The sequence below is a fragment of the Apis laboriosa genome, unplaced genomic scaffold, assembly GCF_014066325.1.
Source record: "Apis laboriosa isolate Shangri-la unplaced genomic scaffold, ASM1406632v1 scaffold22_cov146, whole genome shotgun sequence".
NCBI classification, from domain to species: Eukaryota; Metazoa; Arthropoda; class Insecta; order Hymenoptera; family Apidae; genus Apis; species Apis laboriosa.
This window is the reverse complement of record NW_025222414.1, coordinates 777,488-799,402: the sequence shown is the minus strand read 5'-3', so window position 1 is coordinate 799,402 and position 21,915 is coordinate 777,488. Positions and strand designations below refer to the sequence as shown.

At 32.7% G+C, this 21,915-nt stretch overlaps 3 protein-coding genes across 3 annotated transcripts; 1 reads left to right on the top strand and 2 right to left on the bottom strand.

Annotated features, from left to right (window-relative positions):
- Positions 1-5,667: 5,667 nt before the first annotated feature.
- On the bottom strand, positions 5,668-6,623 carry LOC122713111. The gene is made up of 4 exons (XM_043933263.1): positions 6,390-6,623; positions 6,209-6,307; positions 5,946-6,091; positions 5,668-5,812 (listed from the first exon to the last, which is right to left on the bottom strand). Exons 1-4 carry the CDS (start codon positions 6,621-6,623, stop codon positions 5,668-5,670), a joined length of 624 nt encoding a protein of 207 aa, XP_043789198.1.
- A 749-nt stretch (positions 6,624-7,372) lies between these two features.
- Positions 7,373-8,102, bottom strand: LOC122713124. Its single transcript, XM_043933283.1, has 3 exons — positions 7,848-8,102; positions 7,662-7,760; positions 7,373-7,555 (listed from the first exon to the last, which is right to left on the bottom strand). Exons 1-3 carry the CDS (start codon positions 8,100-8,102, stop codon positions 7,373-7,375), a joined length of 537 nt encoding a protein of 178 aa, XP_043789218.1.
- Positions 8,103-13,816: 5,714 nt separating this feature from the next.
- Positions 13,817-20,137, top strand: LOC122713101 (aromatic-L-amino-acid decarboxylase). Its single transcript, XM_043933244.1, has 12 exons — positions 13,817-13,936; positions 15,940-16,034; positions 16,723-16,812; positions 16,918-17,038; positions 17,187-17,300; positions 17,394-17,513; positions 17,617-17,746; positions 18,694-18,842; positions 18,936-19,047; positions 19,119-19,327; positions 19,405-19,605; positions 19,709-20,137. Exons 3-12 carry the CDS (start codon positions 16,733-16,735, stop codon positions 19,913-19,915), a joined length of 1,443 nt encoding a protein of 480 aa, XP_043789179.1. The 5' UTR covers positions 13,817-13,936; positions 15,940-16,034; positions 16,723-16,732; the 3' UTR covers positions 19,916-20,137.
- Positions 20,138-21,915: the final 1,778 nt, after the last annotated feature.

Here is a 21,915-nt window from a genome sequence, read left to right as displayed (position 1 = left end):
TTAAGAGAGAGAGAGAGAGAGAGAAAGAGAGACACGTTTAGCTGTTGTTCGCGAGTCGTGAACCATCCTCATCGTTGTCATCGTCACCAGCATCCTCATTAATTATTGATAGTATTATTATTGACATTACGATATAAATATATATATTATAAATATGGATTTATAAATAAATGAATGAATAAATATAAATATAAATATATATATATAGAGAGAGAGAGAGAAAGAGAGAGAGAAAGAGAGAGAAAAAGAAAGCGCACGGCGGAGGACAAAGGGTACAGCAACGTGTGGGGCGCACGAAAGTCCGCGAAATAACAAATTCCGAGAGTTACCGCGCGTATATGTAATTATTAATATTATATAACGAATAATAAATATAAATATAAATATATATATATAAGTATATATTTATATATACTTATATTTATATATACTTATATATATTATATATAAAAGAATATGAATACAAACGAAAGACACGTAAAGAGGAGAGGATTAAAAAGTGAAAAAAAGAAAAAAAAAAAAAAAGAGAAAAAAATACCAAAAACAGAGAAAGAGCGCGAGATATGACCGGTTGTCGAGAAAAAGCTCACGATTCGAAATCTCGACATAGCGATTCAATATTTATTTTCTATCGATGATCGAATCGGTCAGGGGATAAGTTCCGATTCAATGAAAGGTGAGAAGAGAAAAGAAGAGAAAATGAAAATGAAAAAGAGAGAGAGAATGAGAGAAAATCGGCGAGCCTACGAAAGAGAAAAGGAGACGAGAGGAGATGTGGTTACTTACGTCACGACCTCGATCAAACAAATGTTTCCGATCCCCCATTCGATTTTCGACGAACGTCAATCCTGTTTTGACGTCGCTCGTGTGGCGACGGGGTAGAGGCAAAACGGGGTCGAACCCATTCCCATCTCTTGCACGCGCGTGTATGTAATCTCGACTGATTTGTAAAATTCTCTACGGAAATATTAATAGTCAATTTATCGGTTAGGTGATGCCCCGTCGGATCCGAGCGGGATCCGGGCGTAGCGTTTAAGCACTTGTACGAATATTGTAAGTAACGTCGTGTATTTCGGTGTCCCGGTGCCGCTCGTAATGCGCCGCGATCGGTATCGAGCATCTCTATATAATTCTCCTCACAACAACATTCGTCGTCTTATCGTATCGTTTCCCGCCGATATATTTGTGATATGTTTACGTTTCCCCCCTTTAGTCGACCTACCTATACATATACATATATATATATATAAATATAAATATCTGTTCCTCCTGCGAGCCGCGAAAACATCGAGAAACACATCGAAATCGAGAAACACTTGTCATCGCGTCGAACAAGCCTATATCCTATATAAATATATATATATAAAAATTCGATCTTTCCTCAGCGTCGAACGAAGATTCATTCGAGAGTACGATATTCGTTTCTGATATAACTATATATATATATATATACGACCGTGTTCGCGTATTTTCTTCCTTCTGAAAATCGTATTGTACAGAATTCGTTATCTATCTATATTGCTACCCTCCCGTGAAAAAACGTTTCTCGATGTTGATAGGTTCGATTCATGATAAGTTGAATTTACCGTGGTTTCATTAATCTCACCGTCCTCCTTCGTATATCACATTCACGTACACACATACATACACAGACACACACACACGTATTTCGTTTCTCCGGCCATTCTCCTATATCGTCGATTTCACCCCGCCAAGTAGTTTCTAAGCAGAGACAGTATTCGACGGATACGGCGTTTATATAGGAGGACGAACGTTTATCGTTGAGTAATAACCTATAATGAGTTGAGTAGCGCGCAAGGGCGCGCACGTGTGTGTGCAGTGGCAAAAAGGAAGAAGAAGAAAATAAAAATGAACGGAAATGTTGTTTCACGCGATTGTTCGAAAAGGATAAATCGCGTGATCGAAACAACCCTCGATTTCTTGGAGATTGGCTTTCCACGGATAGATACGGACGAGTCCTCTTAAGATACGTACCTTACTCTTAGCCTTACTCTTTCCCTCGATTGATAAGACAAGAGAGAAAAAAAAAAAAAAAAAGGAAATGTTAATTTTTCGATGTAAAATCTCGAATCGAAGTAATCATCGAATTAATATTGCATTAGAATAATATATCAGGAGAATATAATGTATCGTGTTTTCACGTTACGTGCGTACGTTCATTTATCAGGCAGTAGAAACGTGGCTCTAAAAAAAAGGAAAAAAAAAAAAAAAAAAAAATTAGAAAAGAAATGATGAATTTTCTTTAAAAAACTCTTCGTTAAATTTAAGAGAACGATGTGTATGATGTAATATATAATTTAACGAGATCTAAATGTCATAGTAAAGTCAACTTCCGAGATTTGGCAAAAGTGTGAGAAATCTTTCCATTCGCTTGACCTAGGCACCTCGAAAAACTTTGGCACGATACCAAACAAGGGCGCAGTTCAATTACCTTACGAACCGCGGATCAACGAAATAATTAAGTACAGGAAGCAATATTTTCATTCTTATATAAAATTTTCATATATCCCATTGTATATGTTTCGAAGTGGATTAAAGAAAAAAATTTGTACGTGCAAAAGATTGAACATCCCCGATTAATTGACGGATTACGACGAGCGTACGAGAAACATTTTCATACACGTAATAACGATAATAAATAAATAAGATATTCGACGAGAATTACGAGATCTAATGAAAATCTTGTCTTGTTGTAAGATTTTTTATTAAACTTTGCTGAAACTTTACTCGATATTGCGTATTTGTTGATATATATTTTTATATAACGTTAAAACGGAAGCAGTTCGTAAGGTGCATAAAATGGGAATATCGTTAGGACCATTCCAACCATCGAATCCAAAGTATTAAGATTTCTAATGAGGATGATCTTACATTACTTTAAAAATAAGTATTTACGATTTTATTTGCCACTTGGAGCAAAAGAGCGTGCTTGATCTTTTTGTGAACGTGGCAAGGAGACGACACGCGGAAAATTATTATTAACGATGGTAATTATTAAAAATACGAAAAAATCGATAGAAAGAAATAAAAGGAAAACGTTTCTTTTTTCATTCTCATTCTCGTAGATGAAATCGAAACCCGGTTATTATTTTTAAGCTCTAGAAGCTTATACAGTTTTCGTTTAACGATTGATCATTCGATATATACGTAATCCTCTCGTCTCGATCAAATAAGAAATTTTACTTTATCACGAATATTTGTAAATTTTCTCTTTGCATTTTCTTTAACGTTATTCTTCGTTTCTAAATAAAAATAATAGATTTCTCAAATTGATTGATTTCTCGATGTACGTGTAAATGTTGAAATGTGCGACGAGTAAATGAGTCTAGGGAATCAGATACCTGTAAATTTTGTAGAAAAATTGTGAATATTTTTAGCGTTTCTTTATTTACTCACTTGTAACAATTAAACCCGTATCAATCATCGATGCGTTAACTTCACGATGTGCATGTGCATAATCTATATATCAATCGTAGAAGATAATTTATCACGCGAAACGAATTTAATTTCATCGAATCATACATTTTGTACAAAAAAAAAAGAAAAGAAAAAGAAGAAGAAGAAGAAGAAGAAGAAAAAGAAGAAGAGAAGAAAAGGGAAGAAAAGAAAGAAGAGTTCTCAGGATCGACTTTTTTTTTTTTTTTTTTAGCAATATCATTTATATACCCACACGGAAATAATCGCATCTCGATAAACTTTACAACCGTCGAATTGCTTTAACGAGTTAACGATCAGTGTCGATCGATATTATAAGTTAAGATACCATTTCAATCGCATACACGGCTCAACTTTTTTATCGAGAACGAGTTGGCACGCGCGAAACAGAAGGATTTTTCGAAAGGAATCAAGGGGCGTAAACGAAAGAAATGGCGAATAAATAAATAAATAAATAAATAAATAAATAAATCGAAGAAGAAAAAGCGTGCTCATGCTTATGATTGGAGATGTCATTGTCGAGATTGGAGGGCGACGATCGAACGAACGATCGATCGAGGCGATCCAGTTTTCCAATCGAGGCGAAAAATAAATCCGAATACGAGAGGAAGCGAGACGAAAGAAACGGGAAAGGAACGGCGAAGCCTCCTCGTTTCGAAACGAGAGGGAAATGACGGCCACGCGAGCTCATTTTACATATCTGTACAACTTTTTCCAAGCACTGCCTAATCGTGCACAAAGAAGAACAGAGGCCGGATTTCTCGTGCCTCGATCCCGAAATAATTACGTATTGAAAACGGAGCGATGCTAAAGTTAATTTTACAACGGCACTAGTCCGCTTGATCGAATGCCTCAGCGACGAGAAAAAAAAAAAGGGGGGAGAAAAAAAAAAAGAAAAAAAGAAAAAAAAAACATTTCTTATCACCTTATAAATTTCGGAATTCTTTCTAACTCTCTCTCTTTGTTCGTTGTTTGTCAAGATCCGAACACACACGCTTTTCCCAACGAACATGAATTTGCGTATTTGCGATGTGCGAGCGAGCGTGTAAGCGTTGTTGTCACATCGAAAAAAACGAAACGTTGCTCGATCGGATCGAAAATATTCGATTGGATGATGCGCACCCTTTTGGATCTATATTTGAGAAAAAAAAAAAGAAAAAAAAGTTGCCATTTTTCGAAACGATTCTAGTCACCCATCTTTATCGGGATTTAATTAGCTTCGATCAAACGTTTCGATTTTTATCTTCTTGTAGAATTTTATATATATATATATACTTTATTCCGTATTAATGTAACGATATTTCAAAGCGTATTTTCCTTTGAGATAAATTTTACGATCGATCAAATAATTAATATAATAAGAGTGCACTGCCATCCAATTTCTGAATATTTCCGAATTTCGAAGCGAGCACTTTTTCGCATTGTCTTTTGATCAGCGCTCCCTTCCCCCTCCCCCCTCCCCCTTATCTCCCTTCTCCCCTTCCCCGCCCTCCCTCCGGAAAAATCGATAATTTAATATACGAGAAATACGAGAAAGTCAGTGTGGCGCGAAGAAGAGGAGAGAAAAGAAGAGAGGTGTATCGAGGAAGAATCGCGTTGATGTAATCGAGGGGCCGACAATCGTTACCAGCCAGTCGGTCAAGGGAGAATGGAGACAAAAAAGCATTGTAATATATTAGACTTCGATGACAAAAAAAAAAAAAAAGAAAAGAAAAGAATGATCATAACGCTGCCACTGAACACATCCCGTGTAGTACAATTACCGTATATATAATATTCCACAGTATACTGGTAACACACTGTATTATTAATTGAATTGAATATTTATTAACGATTAATTATTACATTATTACCACTATATTATCTATACCATTTGTACTTTGCATTTCAGTTCGAACGAAATAAATGCCTTCTTTTTCATAAAAATAAAACCATCCTCGTGTTTTAAATTATATCCCTTCAGATATAAATGGATAAATGTTTTTTTTTTTTTTTTTTTTTTTTAGTTTTTTTTCAGAGTGTTAAAGAAAATTTGAAAAATGGAAATACGAAAGATAAGTGAAAAATTAAAACGACTTACCCGAAAAGTAGTTAAAAATTGGTTCCAAATTATGCAAATGTTTAATTTACAGATTAGTCTACATTTGTAATTCTATAAAAACATACAGTACAGTTTCCTTCTCTTAACTTCTACGTAAGACTAAATGTTAATTATCTGTTACTTTTACTACGTTTTCTTCTACGAACTTTGCAACGACAAACTTCGGTTCCTTTGTTCAAGAATGGAAGCTCTTGTTGCAATCTCGCTCTCAAGTTTCCCATTAGATGAGTCGCGAAAAGGGATATTCCAAAATCTCTGTAAAGAAAAAAAAAGAAAAAAAAAAAAAAAAAAAAAAGAAAAGTAATAAATTAATATAATATTTTGGAGGATTTTTATGAAAATAATCAATTAATGGAATGTTAATGTTATTATCTGTTTTATAAGTTACCTAAGTAAAGTGTAATCGACAGAATCCGTGATATGAAGCGTAAGCAAGAGAAACACGATTGCTGCGGTATAAGTCATGATCATCGTCAAACATTTATTCGTTGCAAACGAAATCGCTGCTTCTTCCAAGCCAAGTTGTCGAAACATCTATTTTTATAAAATCAAATCGTGTTTCATAAGAGATCATATTTATCGTACTTACTTAATGAAAAAAAATAATTATAAATATAATTTTTAAATGGCATAAAATGGACACGATATTACGTAGGATATATTGAACGGCAGTGTCTTGGTTAAAAGCACATCGATCGGTGTCCAAATACAAGCCAACGCAAATTCCAAGATAAATGCGGTGGCTAGAAACTAAAAATAAAGGAATAAAATGAATAATTGAAAAGGATTTTTATCGAATGATGAATGACAAAAATTGATCGATGATTATAACCTCGTACAACGCTAGAAAAACTAATTTTGGCTCGTGTAAATACGGTGGAAACAATGTAGAATTAGCAATAATAATATATACACCGATAGTGAAGAGGATCGAGCTAAATGGTGATCCTAAAATGAGCGATTCGCAGTCTTCGTCTTCCATGGCGTTGGCGAAACATGTTCCGAAGATCTGAAGTCCGAAAACGTTTAAAAGGAATGCCCAAAAGGTGTGAAGCAACTTTGCCATTCCTTTCCAATATTCTTCTTTAAAAATTAATTATTTTATCAAATTATCAAAAAATCCGTTCGTCACAGAATATTCAACGTTAATTAATTAATTTACGAGACGTAAATATGGATATGAATTATCTTATCGATTGTTGATGATTCGATAATCGAAAAAATAAAATAGAAGCTTTTCTTAGATTTCAGATATAAATTACAATGAACGCTTAATCAAGCAAAGAAAAAAAAAAAAAGTTGTTAAAAATTGAGGCATATAAAAAAATGGATTTTATTAAAAATATATACGTGTACATCTATAAATGTAGAAAATAATATACAGTAGACAAACACAGAAGTTAAATAAATTATATCTCCGGTTGTTTCTCTTCGTTCAGAGGATCTGTACTGCATATGAATTTGTATACGAACCAATCTGTCACTTCTGGATTTGCAAAACTGATCTTTTTTCTTTTACATTTACAAAAACCCCATAATCCATAACTTTTCTCCCTAAATAAAACATTACGATTATTAGCATCGTTTATTCCGATTATTATAATACGTACCTAACATTTTTACCATACTTACGAACCAATCTTTTTTTTTTTTTTTCGTAAAATAATATATAAATTATTATTTTATATATATATATATAAATATATATATATGTATATATATATATATATATATATATATCGAATTACATTAAAATGTCATGTCTATATCACTCTATGACATAATTGTCTCATAAAACTAAACATTACTGGTTCACTACTTGGCCCAAGTGTCCAAAATGGCATCCAGAGACTCGGTGGCATCCAACATCCATACGAATGACAAAAGGGACATGCAAAAAGCCATGTGTGTCGCGGCGCAGTCTTTCGCCATGTAATATGCAATATCACACAGAAATGAGTAACGACCCAATCCCAAAATCGCATTTAACCATATCAACTGAAAAATTAATTTTCTAAGATTTGTAAAAAAGAAAATTGCGAGGGAAATTGTGACAAGCCCGTTTAGTTTAGTCGTTAGTTGTTTTGCGTTCAAACAAACTCACACATTTACTGGACTCTTGAGTTAAACAATAAATAACGTGCATAAATGGTACCCAAATAGCTCGCGTGGCTAGATTTGTGGTCAATGCCGCTACCAACATCTGTTACATTTCAAAAGGTATACAATATCGATGTTTTTGTCGATAATTCGAACGATCAGATCTTGTTTCGTTAACGAAATAATTTACTTCGTAAATATAGAGAAGTTGAATCGGTGGCTCTTTCAAAGTTCTAGGCCAAAGTCTGTACTCCGCGAGAAGACACAGCACGGAAAATGTGAAGAGAACCGACGCGTAAGACGGATCGAATGGAGGACCATTATTGTCTTCGTCGAAACATAAACCGATTATACAGATTTGTCGAAGATGGGTGTACATTCCTGTTACCACCACAGCTATCCAATGAGGATTGATATATCCTAGGTATTCCTTCACCGTTTCCATATCCTAAAAAAATATCCTAAAAAAAACATACAATTATTAACTAATTAATTTGAAATAATTAACTAACTAATTAATTTGAAATAATTAATGTTAATGTTTTCGAAGAGAAAAGCAGAAGAAAAAAATAGAATAATGTTCAAATTAAAATTTCTCTTTTTAAAAGGTTAGGATGATTCCTGTTCTCGATTGAAAAGCGAAAAGAAGTCTTGAACACGGAAAATCATTAAGCTGTTGTACAAAGAGAAGAAACAAATAAGTTGAAAAGACACCGAGCAGCTTACCTGTTCAATGGTTGTAAAATCTAGAAATGCATTTGTGACAAGGTAATGTAACATGAGGAATATGTTCTCTCTTTAATATCCTTCTCTTGTACGATGTGGTGTAACTTTTGAAAAGTAATGCACGCGTCATGAAAATGTTACATCAAACGGATAATTCCTCCTTAGATGATTAGTTAACTGCATTTATCATTATATTAATTTTTTATACCGTTAATTTAACATTCTCATACATTTCTTCTTTCATCAGCAAGCTATAGGTTATAACATTTGTTCCACGGAGATAACAAAATTCAACGCCTCCTTCAATTTGTTCACATGATTTTGGAAAATCGTGCGATCAGCTAATTTCACACCGAATTCTTCTTAAGAAGAATTATTTACAATTGAACAATGCTGATAAAAATTCAAATTTTGCCGAAAATTGATCGAATCGAAACTCGATTTCTCGCGTTATTTAATTATTTAATTTTTCTAGAATTCTAGTCCACGTTTCAAATTAATGCGAGCTTTTTGCGTTTGCAATTTTTCTTTTACCTGTTGCCACACCTCCTCGTTTCATCATCTTTATTTTCGATATTTTGCGATCATTCAAATATAGTCAATAGAATCAATACTCAATGTGCACGTTTAAAAAAAAAATATATTATTCCATTTTCGAAAAACTGTCAAAAATTGTATCTTTTATGAAAAGTATATATATATATATATATACCGAAGTATATAAAAAAAAATCGGTCGTAAATTATGCTCGGTTATAGCGATCCTTAAGTAGGTTACATTTTCAAGGGCCGCTTTACTCGAATATCACACACACTCATACATAATGCATTACATTTGCCGATAGCTTTTCTTCTTACCGCCAAGAGAACGAATGGCTGCGAATAATACGCCATTTCTTTCTTTGCCACGACCCCTCCTTACTGTTAATCATATTAACAGTAATTTTGATGATATAACGCATAAATTATTAAAAAATAAGTAGTATTTCTTTCTTCGAATTGAATAAAAATTATATATTATTGTCAAATATGCTTTCGATGTAAAAAAAATCCGGGATATTAATAACAATTGAACGAATACAAAGCTGCTGTAAGAGAGATATGATGATTCAAAGGGCGTAGATTTCTTCTCGAGATAGAATAGACGAACAACTTTGGTCAGAGGAAATGGTGGACCATGAGACACCAGGAAATTGTCTTTCCGAGTTTGAATCCTCCTCTCTGTTAATGACATTTTCTCTGCTGTAAGAACTGTTTAAAGTTTAGTTTAAACAGATATTGAAATAATTCGACGAAGAGATGCATTCGTCTAGATAAAAAAACGGATATTAATTAATTAATTAAATAATTGTATCCTCTTCCCCTTTAATTTTGCTCCATATGTGCAATCCTTTTTTTTTTTTTTTTTTACAATTTCACACAATTACAATTCTTCGATATTAACGTAAAATCCAAATTTCTCCGTAATTATCTCGATATCGATGATCTCTAGGATGGTGTATATATTTATTTCCAACCTGTATACACCCTTTTTATCGATAACGATCTTCTCGTCGAAATGAGAAATAAAATGGCCTGATATAACGGAGGACATGTCCTCCAGAGGTGGAAGATTATCCAAGATGGTGGTAGTCATGACGACGGCACAGTGTATCGAGGAAAAGTACATTCGTTTCTTGGCTCTTCGACGAAGAGAATGAATAAGGGTAGAAGATCGAAGGAAGGGGAGCAGGTCGAAGGTGCAGGAGCAGAAGCTCGAACGAGGAAAAGTTAGTAAAAGCGGTAAAAAAGGAAAGAAAAGAATTCCTCGCTGCCCTCCTTCCACAGAGGGGCTCGGCCACTTTACTCTCCTCTCTCTTTCAATCACTTTCTTTAAGAACCATCCACCCCCATCCCTTCCGCGGCATTTATCCCACCACTTGTCGGATCACGATTTCAAATCGCGATCTATTATTTTTCGAGGGAATTAATTTGTCAAGATTAGGGAACAAAGTTGGCATTATAATTTTTATATTATATATATATATATATATATATATATATCGTGATCGATATATAATATCTATCCACCGATCTATATGATAAAATTTATTCACGATTTCATATACGTAAAATATTCTGGGCAAAATATAGAAAAGAATAACAAACAACAATAAAAGAATAATAATAATAAGATATATATCGCAATTTAATTCATTAAATTAAATGCAATAAAACAGCAATAATAAGGTAAAAAAAGTCTTTATAAATATAATCACTAGATATGTTAATGGAAGATTCCCATGTTTATCGGGTAATTTATAGGATAGGATTGTCAAGGATATCCCGTATATAAACAAATAATTTTTTTTCTTTTAATATTTAGCATTTTTATTTTCAATATATGTTTAGAAATAGATTTTCTTGGAAATACCACTTCCAATTCTCAACTTATTCTGCGCAGTTACTCAAAGGTGTGATCTGAGAGTAATTAATGACTTAAGGATAGTCATATTTTACATGTATTTTTTTTTTTTTTTTTCCAATAAAATAGATTCCAATAAAATAGATCACGTTTCTTTGTCAATTTTGAATACGAATTATCCAATCCCTGTGTCACCTTCACTCTTCTTCCTCCACGCAAATCGTATACAATCCTGGTTGACGTGGATAATAAAAAAAAAAAAAAAAAAAAATAGAATTTCAACACAAAACAATATTGTTTTCTATTTTTATCCTTTAAAAATTAAATAATAATCCTCAAACGAAAAATATCAATAATTATTTAGAATAATCATTGTATATAACATTGTATATAACATAGCCTTTGCAGAACACAGGAAATTTAATTGATTTAGAAGTTTAGAATAATCTCTAAAAATCTTTAATTTTTTATAAATAATATAAAAATATAAAAAATTAAGTTCGTTAAATCAAGAAATTATTAGAAAATTTATTAGAAAAAAATATAGACAAAGAAAAAACAAATTAACATGAAAATGATGAGAAATCATTGAATTCAGATCCAATTATATCGTTATAGAATGAAACTAACGAATAGAATAAAAAATTGTATATTTTTAATCTTATAATACATATTTAAAAAACTGCAATTTTATTTTTATTTTAACTTATATTTGTATATTTTTTATATATTCATCATGTATTTTCTATTCTATACTAATTAAATTTTTTTTTCTTTCAAAGGTGTGATCTAAAATTTAATGACTTGAGGATAGTCATATTTTACATGTATTTTTTTTTTACAATAAAATAGATTCCAATAAAAAATATATATATATATATATGTTTAATCATATTTTTATGTTATATACATTTTTAATAAATTATAAATAATAAATTATAATAAGAAACAATATCGTTTTCTATTCATCCTTCAAAAATTAAGCTCAAAATCGGAAAAAAAATTTTGCCCAATTTGTTTCTAATATTCGAACCACTGTATCATCATCTTGCAAAGATTTTTCAAAAACGATTGTAAAAAAAATATTACATTATATATATATATGTTAATATTACAATTTCATATATCTATTTTTGCATTGCAAATTGAAATATTATAATAATTTCAAAATATTTATTGTAATGCAATTTTATTTCTCAATCTTCTTCAATCTGATTCAATATTATTTCCTGCTAAATTTCTAGAAAAATATTTATAATGTGCGATAATAGGAAAAACATCGAAGAGACGAAAGCGAACGAGATTCCGTGCGAGTCATTGACGTTCTCAAATTAACTCGGAAGGGTCGGTTTGTTTTACTAACAACTCGAACGAAACAGTTTATTCCCATTCGGGAAGTATTTTGGCAAACAGTTATTCGACGTACCTATTATCGAAGCTACAAGTTTTCTTCTATTCGAGCAACTTGTTGATCGTCACACTCTTCTTACGTAATCTCGATCACGAATATTTTTGAAATCGTTCGTCGTTTACTTGTCCTCTCGTTTGACATTTTTCTAAAAAAAAAAAAAAAAAAAAAAGAAAAAAAAAAGAAAAAAGGAAAACATAATTAAAAACAAATAAATTTCGATGAAAGTAAAATTTTGAAATACACTTCGATCGCGATACAACTTTCACGCTTCGTCGTAACATTGACCGAACTATCGTGTTTTGGTAATTACGAAAGCTATATTATATGCAGAATTGCTCATAGAAATAATTAAATTTCTCACATCGAGAAAGGAAGGTTTTCCTCTTATTCTCGATGCAATTTTATAAGATGTCACAAGGAAACAGCGCCGACTTCGAAAGTGTTAATTCGATTTTACCATTTGAATGGTGTCTTGATTTCGAACTTGGAATCAAGTTACAATTCGCCTCTCTACTACCGTCCAAACGTTATTACGTTGTTTTAAGCCATATTAAGAAACATTCGCGCTCTATTTCCTTTACTTTTAACCGATCTTTGATCGTGATTTCGACAAGTATTTGTAAGTTGCAAAGTATTTCAATCGTTGGAATTTTCGAATCTGGAATTCGAAAAAGCGTGATTAAATTAAAATTTCGTTGTGTGACGCAATATGAGCAATATAATAAAAATCTATCATTGTCGATTCAGGTAAGAGTCAACACACCTTAGAATCTTTTTTTAATTTGCCGAAAGAATAAAACTGGAACGTAAAAATTCAAACAAGCGTAATAATATCGAATCGACATAAATAAAAAAAAAACATTAAATCTCGTTGAAGAATTGTAAAAATTCGTTAGAAGATAGATGAATAAATTGAGTTCCATGAATAATTTCTAGAAAAAGGATTAAGGATGATGCAAGGGAATTCTTATAATTTGTTTCATATCATTGATTGAAATACGTATACCTGAATGCATAATCTTTATTAGCTGTAACTAATTCGTCTCTTTAATCTAATTTGCATAAATCGTAAAGCTCCAAAACGCTTAATTTATTTATTTCTACAAAAGATTTTTCAACTAAGCAAATATCGATTAAAGATCAATTTAAATAATTATAGAAATTTGTAAATTTATATTTCTTAATTTCTTACTTAATTTCTCCTATCTATAGTATACGATCACACTTACGATCGAATATAATCGAAATCGAGCGAGCAAACACTCGAATACGATCCCAATTTCGAAAAATAACACTCCACAAGGAAAAATCTTTCGTTGTGAACTGCGAAACAATGATAACAAAATTCTAGGACCCCGATTGACCCGGTAATCGTGAAAATTATGTGTCGAAAAGGAGTGAGTCGATCGAAGAATGGAGCGAGCGGTTAATCGCGGGCCAAACCCTAATCAAATTGGACGGAGCCGGGTTTATCATAGATCGGGGCGTGGTGATCGATCGAGATTCGATGATTCAGGCGAGCGGATCTAGCTGCGCAACTCGTGATCGGGATCGTTGGAAAACCATCCGGCGTGGCCGTCGGGGTGGGGTCGTACATAAAGCAACGCGACGTGCTCGCGAGACGGCAATTTCACACCGACACTCGCGTGCACACGCTCGAATGCGCTCGCGGATTTCGAGCCGGATCCACGTGGATTCTCGACTGTCAGCCGCTGCATTGCCAACACGTCGTAATCTTGGTACGTTGATCATGCAGATTTCTATTATTCTTCTCCGTTCCTTTTTTTTTATTTTTTATTTTTTTTTTTTTTTTTTTTTGGTTTTGTTTCTTTAAGATCGAAGTAGCATCGATTTATTATTATTAAATATTAAATATATTTATAAATAAATATATTAAATATTATTAAATATTTGATGTTGCAGATTTGAATTTGTATTCGTATTGTGCATGTTTTCAAACTTGATGATATTTATAATGAATGAGATCAATGAATTTTTTGTTTCGTAATGTAGTCTTATTTGTTAAAATATTAAATGTTTCTAAAAGATTTAGAGATTTGTTATTGCTCGATGATAATTTCCTCGTTTAAATTCAATTACAAAAAGTAATTTTGAGAGAGTTGTTGTAATTTTACCGATCTGTCTTCGATATTTTAAGTAACAATTTCGAATAACGTTAATTCTTTCAGATTTAATGAGATTTAATTTTAAATTAAATCTCTTTCTCACTTAGAGAAACAAAAATTTCAATTAGAACGTTAAATCTCGTTGAAGGATAAAGGTAAAAATTTGTTAGATGAATAAACAATTAATTTCCACGAATAATTTCTACAATATGAAAAAGGATTAAGGATGATGCAAGATATAAATTCTTATAGAAAAAATTTGTTTCGTATCATTGATTGAAATACATCATACCTAAATGCATAAATTAAAATGCATAATCTTGTACGATTAGCTGTAACTAATTCGACTCTTTAATGCCAAGGTTTAATCGAATCTGCATAAATCGTAAAGCTCCAAAACGTTTAATTTGTTTATCTCTAAAAAAGATTTTTCAACTAAGAAAATATCATGCAATTAAACAAGATTAATTTAAGATTAATTTAAATAAAAATTTGTAAATTTATACATACAAATTCAGCACGTTAAAGATTCATTAAGAATTACCGAGATAACGAGTTTTCTCGCGTGGAAATTTTTTCAGAGATACGAACAGTAATCGTCTTGAAAAAGAAAAAAAAGATATTATGAAACGAAGTAATCATCGTTAAACCTCTCGAAACTCGATTTATATTCAATATCAAAGTTTGCACGCGATTATTTATCTTTCGAATGTCAAGTAAAATTGATCGATGTTATTTGAAAAGAATAAAATAATTTTCGAATAATATAGAGGAAACAAAAGAATCGATAAAGACAGAATCGTGCTCTAGATTGAAACTTGAGAACTCGTTATTTATGCACATGGGGAACAAGTTATTTCATCTACGATCGTTTATCGTATATCTGAATGGGTTACGACTTTTCGCAACAAGATTATTCGTTTTCGTAATATTACTCGTTTTCACACACGTTTCCTGTTATTTATCGTGATAAAAAATTTTAAAACATTATTTACTCCAAAAATCTGTTCGAGTTAACATTGTTTCTTTTTCATCGTTTTTTTTTTTTTTCTTTTTTTTATTCAAGCATAGTTTTTGAACGAAGTAACTACGGAGTAATTAGAAATTGAAAGGTAGAAGAATTGTGTAATTCTTCTTCGTTGAGCAACTTAATAAGAAAGAGTAAAAACTTGACTTCTGTACAGGAATATAACAACTACAACAATATTGTATCGCGTCACATTCGAAATTGAAGAATAGTCGGTCATGGTCGATCTAGACCAAATATCACAAAGACATTGTGTAAAATGTATCGAGCCGTTCGGAGAAAGTGCAGCTCGCCAACTTGTGATTTTATTTGATAAAATCGCGTTAAAAAATTCAAGGGGAACGATAAGAAAGAGATCGAAATTTAAGGGAAAGGAACACATGCTTTATTGTTGCAACATTTCACGTAACAATTTTCGAACGGACGAAGGTTAATTTGTTTTATGCGCGAAAAATTCCAAAATTTTTCGTCAAACGTCAATATCAATTTCTCGACGCGTGAAAATATATATTGTAAATCTGTTTCAATGAGGTCAATAGCATTCAAGAGCAGTTAATCCATTTTTACGAGTGAATTTACCTGTTTGCAGTTCCAAGGATTGATTGACGTCAGAGTCGTGATCACGGAAATACCCAAGGGGATTCCTGATTTTCTAACATTCCAAGATCTACTAAGAAGAAATCCGTGCGTAATCTTTCCTTTCTTCTTCTCTCTTTTTTTTTTTGTACTAATTTTACTCATACTTTATAGAAGAAATTAAAAAGAGGAATTTATAAAAGATTAAAACATTTTTCTTTTGAATACTTCTGAATACTCCACTAATTTCGAATTAAAAATTATCTACGATAAAATCAATGAAATTTTATTACTACTGTATAAATTTTGTTATTCTAAAAAAAAAAAAAAATTTCTATCATTGATGAAAAAATCTTTTTTAAATTATTGCAAACACGTTTGACGAATATGTACACAAGAGATCGTAAATGGGAAAGGAATCGTACCTGCTTCGCAAATATAAGTCATGGTCGTTATACGAATCAAGTTGTCTTGATGGAAAATGAGAATCATTATGAGCAAATTAAATCTCCCTCTCTCTCTCTCTCTCTCGCTCTCTCGCTTCCTTTCTATTCATCGCGAACTGTTCTCTATTCTTAAGACCTACGTTGAAAAGACTGATCTTATCCATTATCGCATCGCGCGTCAACTAATTAGATTAAAAGAGATTACATTGGAATGAACGTTCTCAATAGAGCGAAATAACGCGTTACATTTTGTAATTCAAATTAAAAAAAAAACTTGATAAAGGATAATTTATCGAAGGAATTATTATATATAAAGTATGCAGAATCTGAAGCGTTATCGAATTTTGCAGAAAATACAAGATGGATCCCGATTCTTTCAAGGATTTCGCCAACGAAATGGCGGAATATATTACTAACTATCTAGAGAATATCAGGGACAGGTAAATCGTTTGTTACTATTAAAAAAATGCAATTTATAATTTCTTTAAATTCCTTTTTGGATTTTCAAGTCTCGTCAGATTTAACGAAAAGAATAAAATTTACAGGAGAGTACTGCCAACGGTAGAACCAGGTTATTTAAAACCCCTTCTGCCTTCAGAGGCTCCACAAACGCCAGAAAATTGGAAAGACATTATGGCGGACATAGAAAGAGTGATAATGCCAGGAGTAAGTGTCTCGATTGAGATCTATTAAACGATGTTTAATGATAATATTTCATGCGTTTAAAAGAAAAGAAAAAAAAAAAAACATTGACACTCAAAATATATCAAAGAAATAAAGGAAGAAAATAACATATAAAATAATTTTGTTCCAGATCACTCACTGGCACAGCCCGAAATTTCACGCATATTTTCCAACAGCCCAATCGTATCCAGCAATCGTTGCTGACATGCTGAGCGGTGCCATTGCTTGCATAGGATTCTCTTGGGTAGAAATAATTGATTAAATCAATATAATAATAAATTTCATCTTCATCTCTTCCTCCTAAATGTATATACGTTTTTCAAATTTTCGCACGCAGTTGGCAAGTCCCGCCTGCACCGAGTTGGAAGTACTGATGTTGGACTGGCTAGGAAAAATGTTAGACTTGCCGAAAGAGTTTCTAGCTTGTGGCGGTGGAAAAGGAGGGGGTGTCATTCAGGTAATTTCCTCGATCGATTGTTCCAGAACTAGTTGACTAGAAGTCGAGATAAACGCACAATAAACGACAATTTAATTGATCAATTTCGCGTACATACATACAGGGAACTGCGAGCGAAGCCACATTAGTCGCGCTTCTCGCTGCAAAGGTTAGAAAAATAAGGCAGGTGAAGGAGCAACATCCTAACTGGACGGATAACGAGATCGTGGGAAAATTAATCGCATACACTTCCTGTAAGTAATAATAAACTCTTTCCCCGTGTTTATTAAAATTCGTTAATAACGCGGCTCATCGTGTCATCTCACGATATTTATCGATTTATTTTGACTTATATGGATATGTAGACAGCGAACGCGTGTAACGATATTTCGTAAACTTTATCGATATACGAAATTCGTTTGTCGACGCAATTTCAAAATTACGATACATTTTCGCGAAAAAAAGGAAAAGGAAGTGGAAATTATTTTTTTTTTTCTTTTTTTATAACTCCTTTCGAGAATAATTTCGGAAAAATAATAAACAAAGGGATCGATGTGGGATAAAAAATTCGAGATCGTAGCCAACCGAGATTTTCTGTAAACAAGATTAACGATGACGTTGGCCGGCGCTCTTTAACATTTGACAAAGGCACGCGACGAGCACGATGGGGGGATGGGGGGATGGGGATGGATGACAAGCCGAGGGTTGGGGCCACTTCATCAGCCAGCACTTTGTCACCATGGCAACGCGTAATAACCACTCGAGTTATTTCAACCCTGTCACCCTTCGCCACCCACCTCCACCCCCCCTTCAACCGTTCTGCGCTCCTGTTACCTCTTCTCCACGGTGGCACGTCGAATAGCGAAAATCCTCGGGTAAAAGCGTTTCGCGATTTTCCAATTCTCCAACTTGCAACCTCACCCTCCGTCCATCAACCGCGTGAATAGAAAAGGGAATAATATCCCGTCCCACGACAGGGGATTGCTATTCTTTCCGTAACGAGAGGTGTTTCTTCTCCTATCTTTTTCCTTTGTCCCTTTTTCTTACCTATTTATTCCCCGTTGAAGGGGAATTGTTGTTGGTTATTATACCATCGAAAAGGATTCGTAATAATAATAATTTCGATTGTTCAAGTCGACACGGATTGGCCGATATAAAAACGGATAACATTTTTTTGAAGATCAATTTTTTTCTCTTTCAGGTCAAGCTCATAGTTCCGTGGAACGAGCCGGCCTCCTAGGAGGTGTAAAATTCCGTCTGCTAGAGGTAGATTCTAAATACAAACTTCGTGGCGAGTCGTTAGCGGAAGCCATCCGCAAAGACAAGGAGCAAGGGTTTATACCGTTCTACGTAAGCTTTTCGTTCATTCGTCGGTTTTTCGACGGTTGCGCGGAAAATTAATTGATCTAATTTTAAAATTGAAAATCGCATTCGATTGGACAGGTCGTGGCAACCCTGGGAACGACTTGCTCGTGCGCATTCGATCGCCTCGATGAAGTAGGTGTCGTCGCGAATCGCGAGAATGTTTGGTTGCACGTTGATGCAGCTTATGCTGGTAATTGAACGAGAAATCCAACTCGACAATTCGACGATAACAAGTCAGAATTCATCTCTTTATAATTTCAGGCACCGCCTTCATATGCCCGGAATTCCGATATCTAATGAAGGGAATCGAATTGGCAGATTCCTTCAATTTTAACCCGCACAAGTGGATGCTGGTGAATTTCGATTGCTCGGCCATGTGGCTGAAAGATCCGACTTATATAATCAATGCCTTTAACATGGATCCCCTGTACCTAAGACACGATATACAAGGATCTCCTCCTGATTACAGGGTAAATGTTGTTCATTTTTTTGTTTTTATAAGAGAACAAAATTTTTAATAGAAAAAAATTTTTTTTTTACTTTTTAGCATTGGCAAATCCCATTGGGAAGAAGATTCAGAGCATTGAAGCTTTGGTTCGTCTTGAGGATTTATGGCGTGGAGAATCTTCAACGATACATCAGAAATCACATCAATCAGGCTCATGAATTTGAAGCGTTCGTTCTATCGGATCCACGATTTGAAATCGTAGCGGAGGTCATTTTAGGACTCGTCTGTTTCCGATTAAAGGTACGAATCTTCTTTTCATCTTTATTTCGAAAAAAAAAAAAAAAGAAAAGAAAAGAAAAGCGAGATTGTCGTCGTTACGTAACGAAATGGATGAAATTCGCAGGGATCGAACGATATAAACGAGACGTTATTGAAGAAAATCAACAACGCCGGAAATATTCATTTGGTACCGTCCAAGATAAACGATATGTACTTCCTACGGTTCGCAATTTGTTCGCGGTACAGCGAAAGCAAAGACATCCAGAACTCTTGGAAAGAGATAAAGCTTAGAACGGACGAGGTCTTCGAAGAGCAATCCGTCTCTAAGTGATGGCGGGCTCAGATAGCTCGTGGTTGCCGTTCCTTGGCGCCTGCAACTTGCAATCAATCTTAGCTCGTTAGAATATTTTATCGATCTTGATTGACCCTGAAGAACGTGAACGGATGATCGAGACAAGTAAGCATTCTATTATTTATTTCGCAAACTTTTATCGTTTAATTTTTTAACTTTTAATATATATATATAATATATATATAATATATTATATATATATATATATATATATATTGCGAAAAATTTTTTTAGTTCGTAATATGCAATATCTGTCGTTATTTTATTATTTTGTTAAAAAAAATTTTAGAAAATATTCCAAGAAAATTTGTCGAGTTGTTAGTTAAAAATTATTTTACGCGTATTTTAATATAAAGATAGAATCAGACGAATCCTATGTAAGAAAGTAGCCAAAGATCGTTCTTCGACTGCCGTTTCACGCTAGCGTAATTTATTATAAATGCAGTATTACATACATTCGTGTCACCTTGTGCCACTTTTCGAACGCATAGCTAATGTATTTCGTAGACCTATTAGATCGCTTTCTTCTACTACCGACGGAGACACATGTATGTATCTTTAGCAAGAATATTACGCAGTTGTTGGCACATGTGCATTTCGCGAGTATATCTGTTATATTTTGACGAATATTTTAAAAATAATTTAACAAAATGTAATTTAACCCGTTTTAATACACTAGATCTTTTTTCTTATTATTATTATTATTATTATATTATTATTATTATTATTATTATTATTATTATTATTATTATTATTATTATTATTATATTGTTGTTGTTGTTGTTATTATTATTATTATTATTATTATTAGAAAAATTAATAGCGAAATTTCAGAATAAGAGAATTTCGTCATTTAGATAATAACAACTCTGTGAAAGTATAGTATAGTATAAAATATTATATCATCGTTGTATCCATTCAAGATACATGTAACATCGCAATGTACTTAGATATCGCTTGACTCGTAGCACGGGATACGAATTATTCCACGTTGTTGAATTCGATCGTGTTTGCGATCAATGCGAAAATTCGATAATAGAAAAGTTTAAGTATAATATTTTAAAACTGTATTATTATTGTTAATTTCTTTATTCTTTTATATTTTAGAAAGAGAAAAAGTATCGTTCTAACTTACGTTTTCATAGTAGATATTACAACTTCTATAAAAGAAAGTTTCCCAATATACTGTGGTAAAGAAATTAAAGGAAAGTTGGATAAAATGTCACGTGTCCATGAAATAAATATAGGAAATATTTGTCTTAATTTGTTCACAGATGTACTTACATGTCCCAGCATGTAGGTGGAAAATTAATATTGCATAAAATATAATTGTTAGTAGATCCATATATTAGATACTAAACAACTGGATAAATAAACGAATATTTATATTTATATTCGAATTAAATATTTTATATTATATTAAATTATTTAAAAATATCATTCTATGATATCAACATACGTGTTATATTTTTTTGCGCTCTACTCAATTGTAGAATAGCTATATAAGTATTACATCTATGTAACGCATCTTCGTCTTCCTGTTCTATGATCCTCGTTTCTCTATATATTCGTTTGTCATCGATCTTACTCGAGCTACGATATTGCAATCGAAGCATCGATCAATTTTCCTTACAATTATAATTGCACGTTTCTCTTATTGAAACAATATCGAGTATAATTATGGCATTTTATAACATAAAGTAGTGCTGCAACTGGGACAATAAATAGATCTAGAAATTACTTTGCACTGTTTGGTCTATCGAACGAACGAGCAAAACGTTCTTAAAGAAAATAACTGTGAAAGAATCTCACACGAACGTGTACTTTCAAACGCACTGGTTGATCGAATGCACAAGTACGTAATATATTTTACTTTCGTTATTATCAACGCGTTTATTCAACACGGTTGATATATCAATATATCAAGAAAAATGATCTATTTTTTAATAATATCTAAAAATATATAATAAAAGCATAAT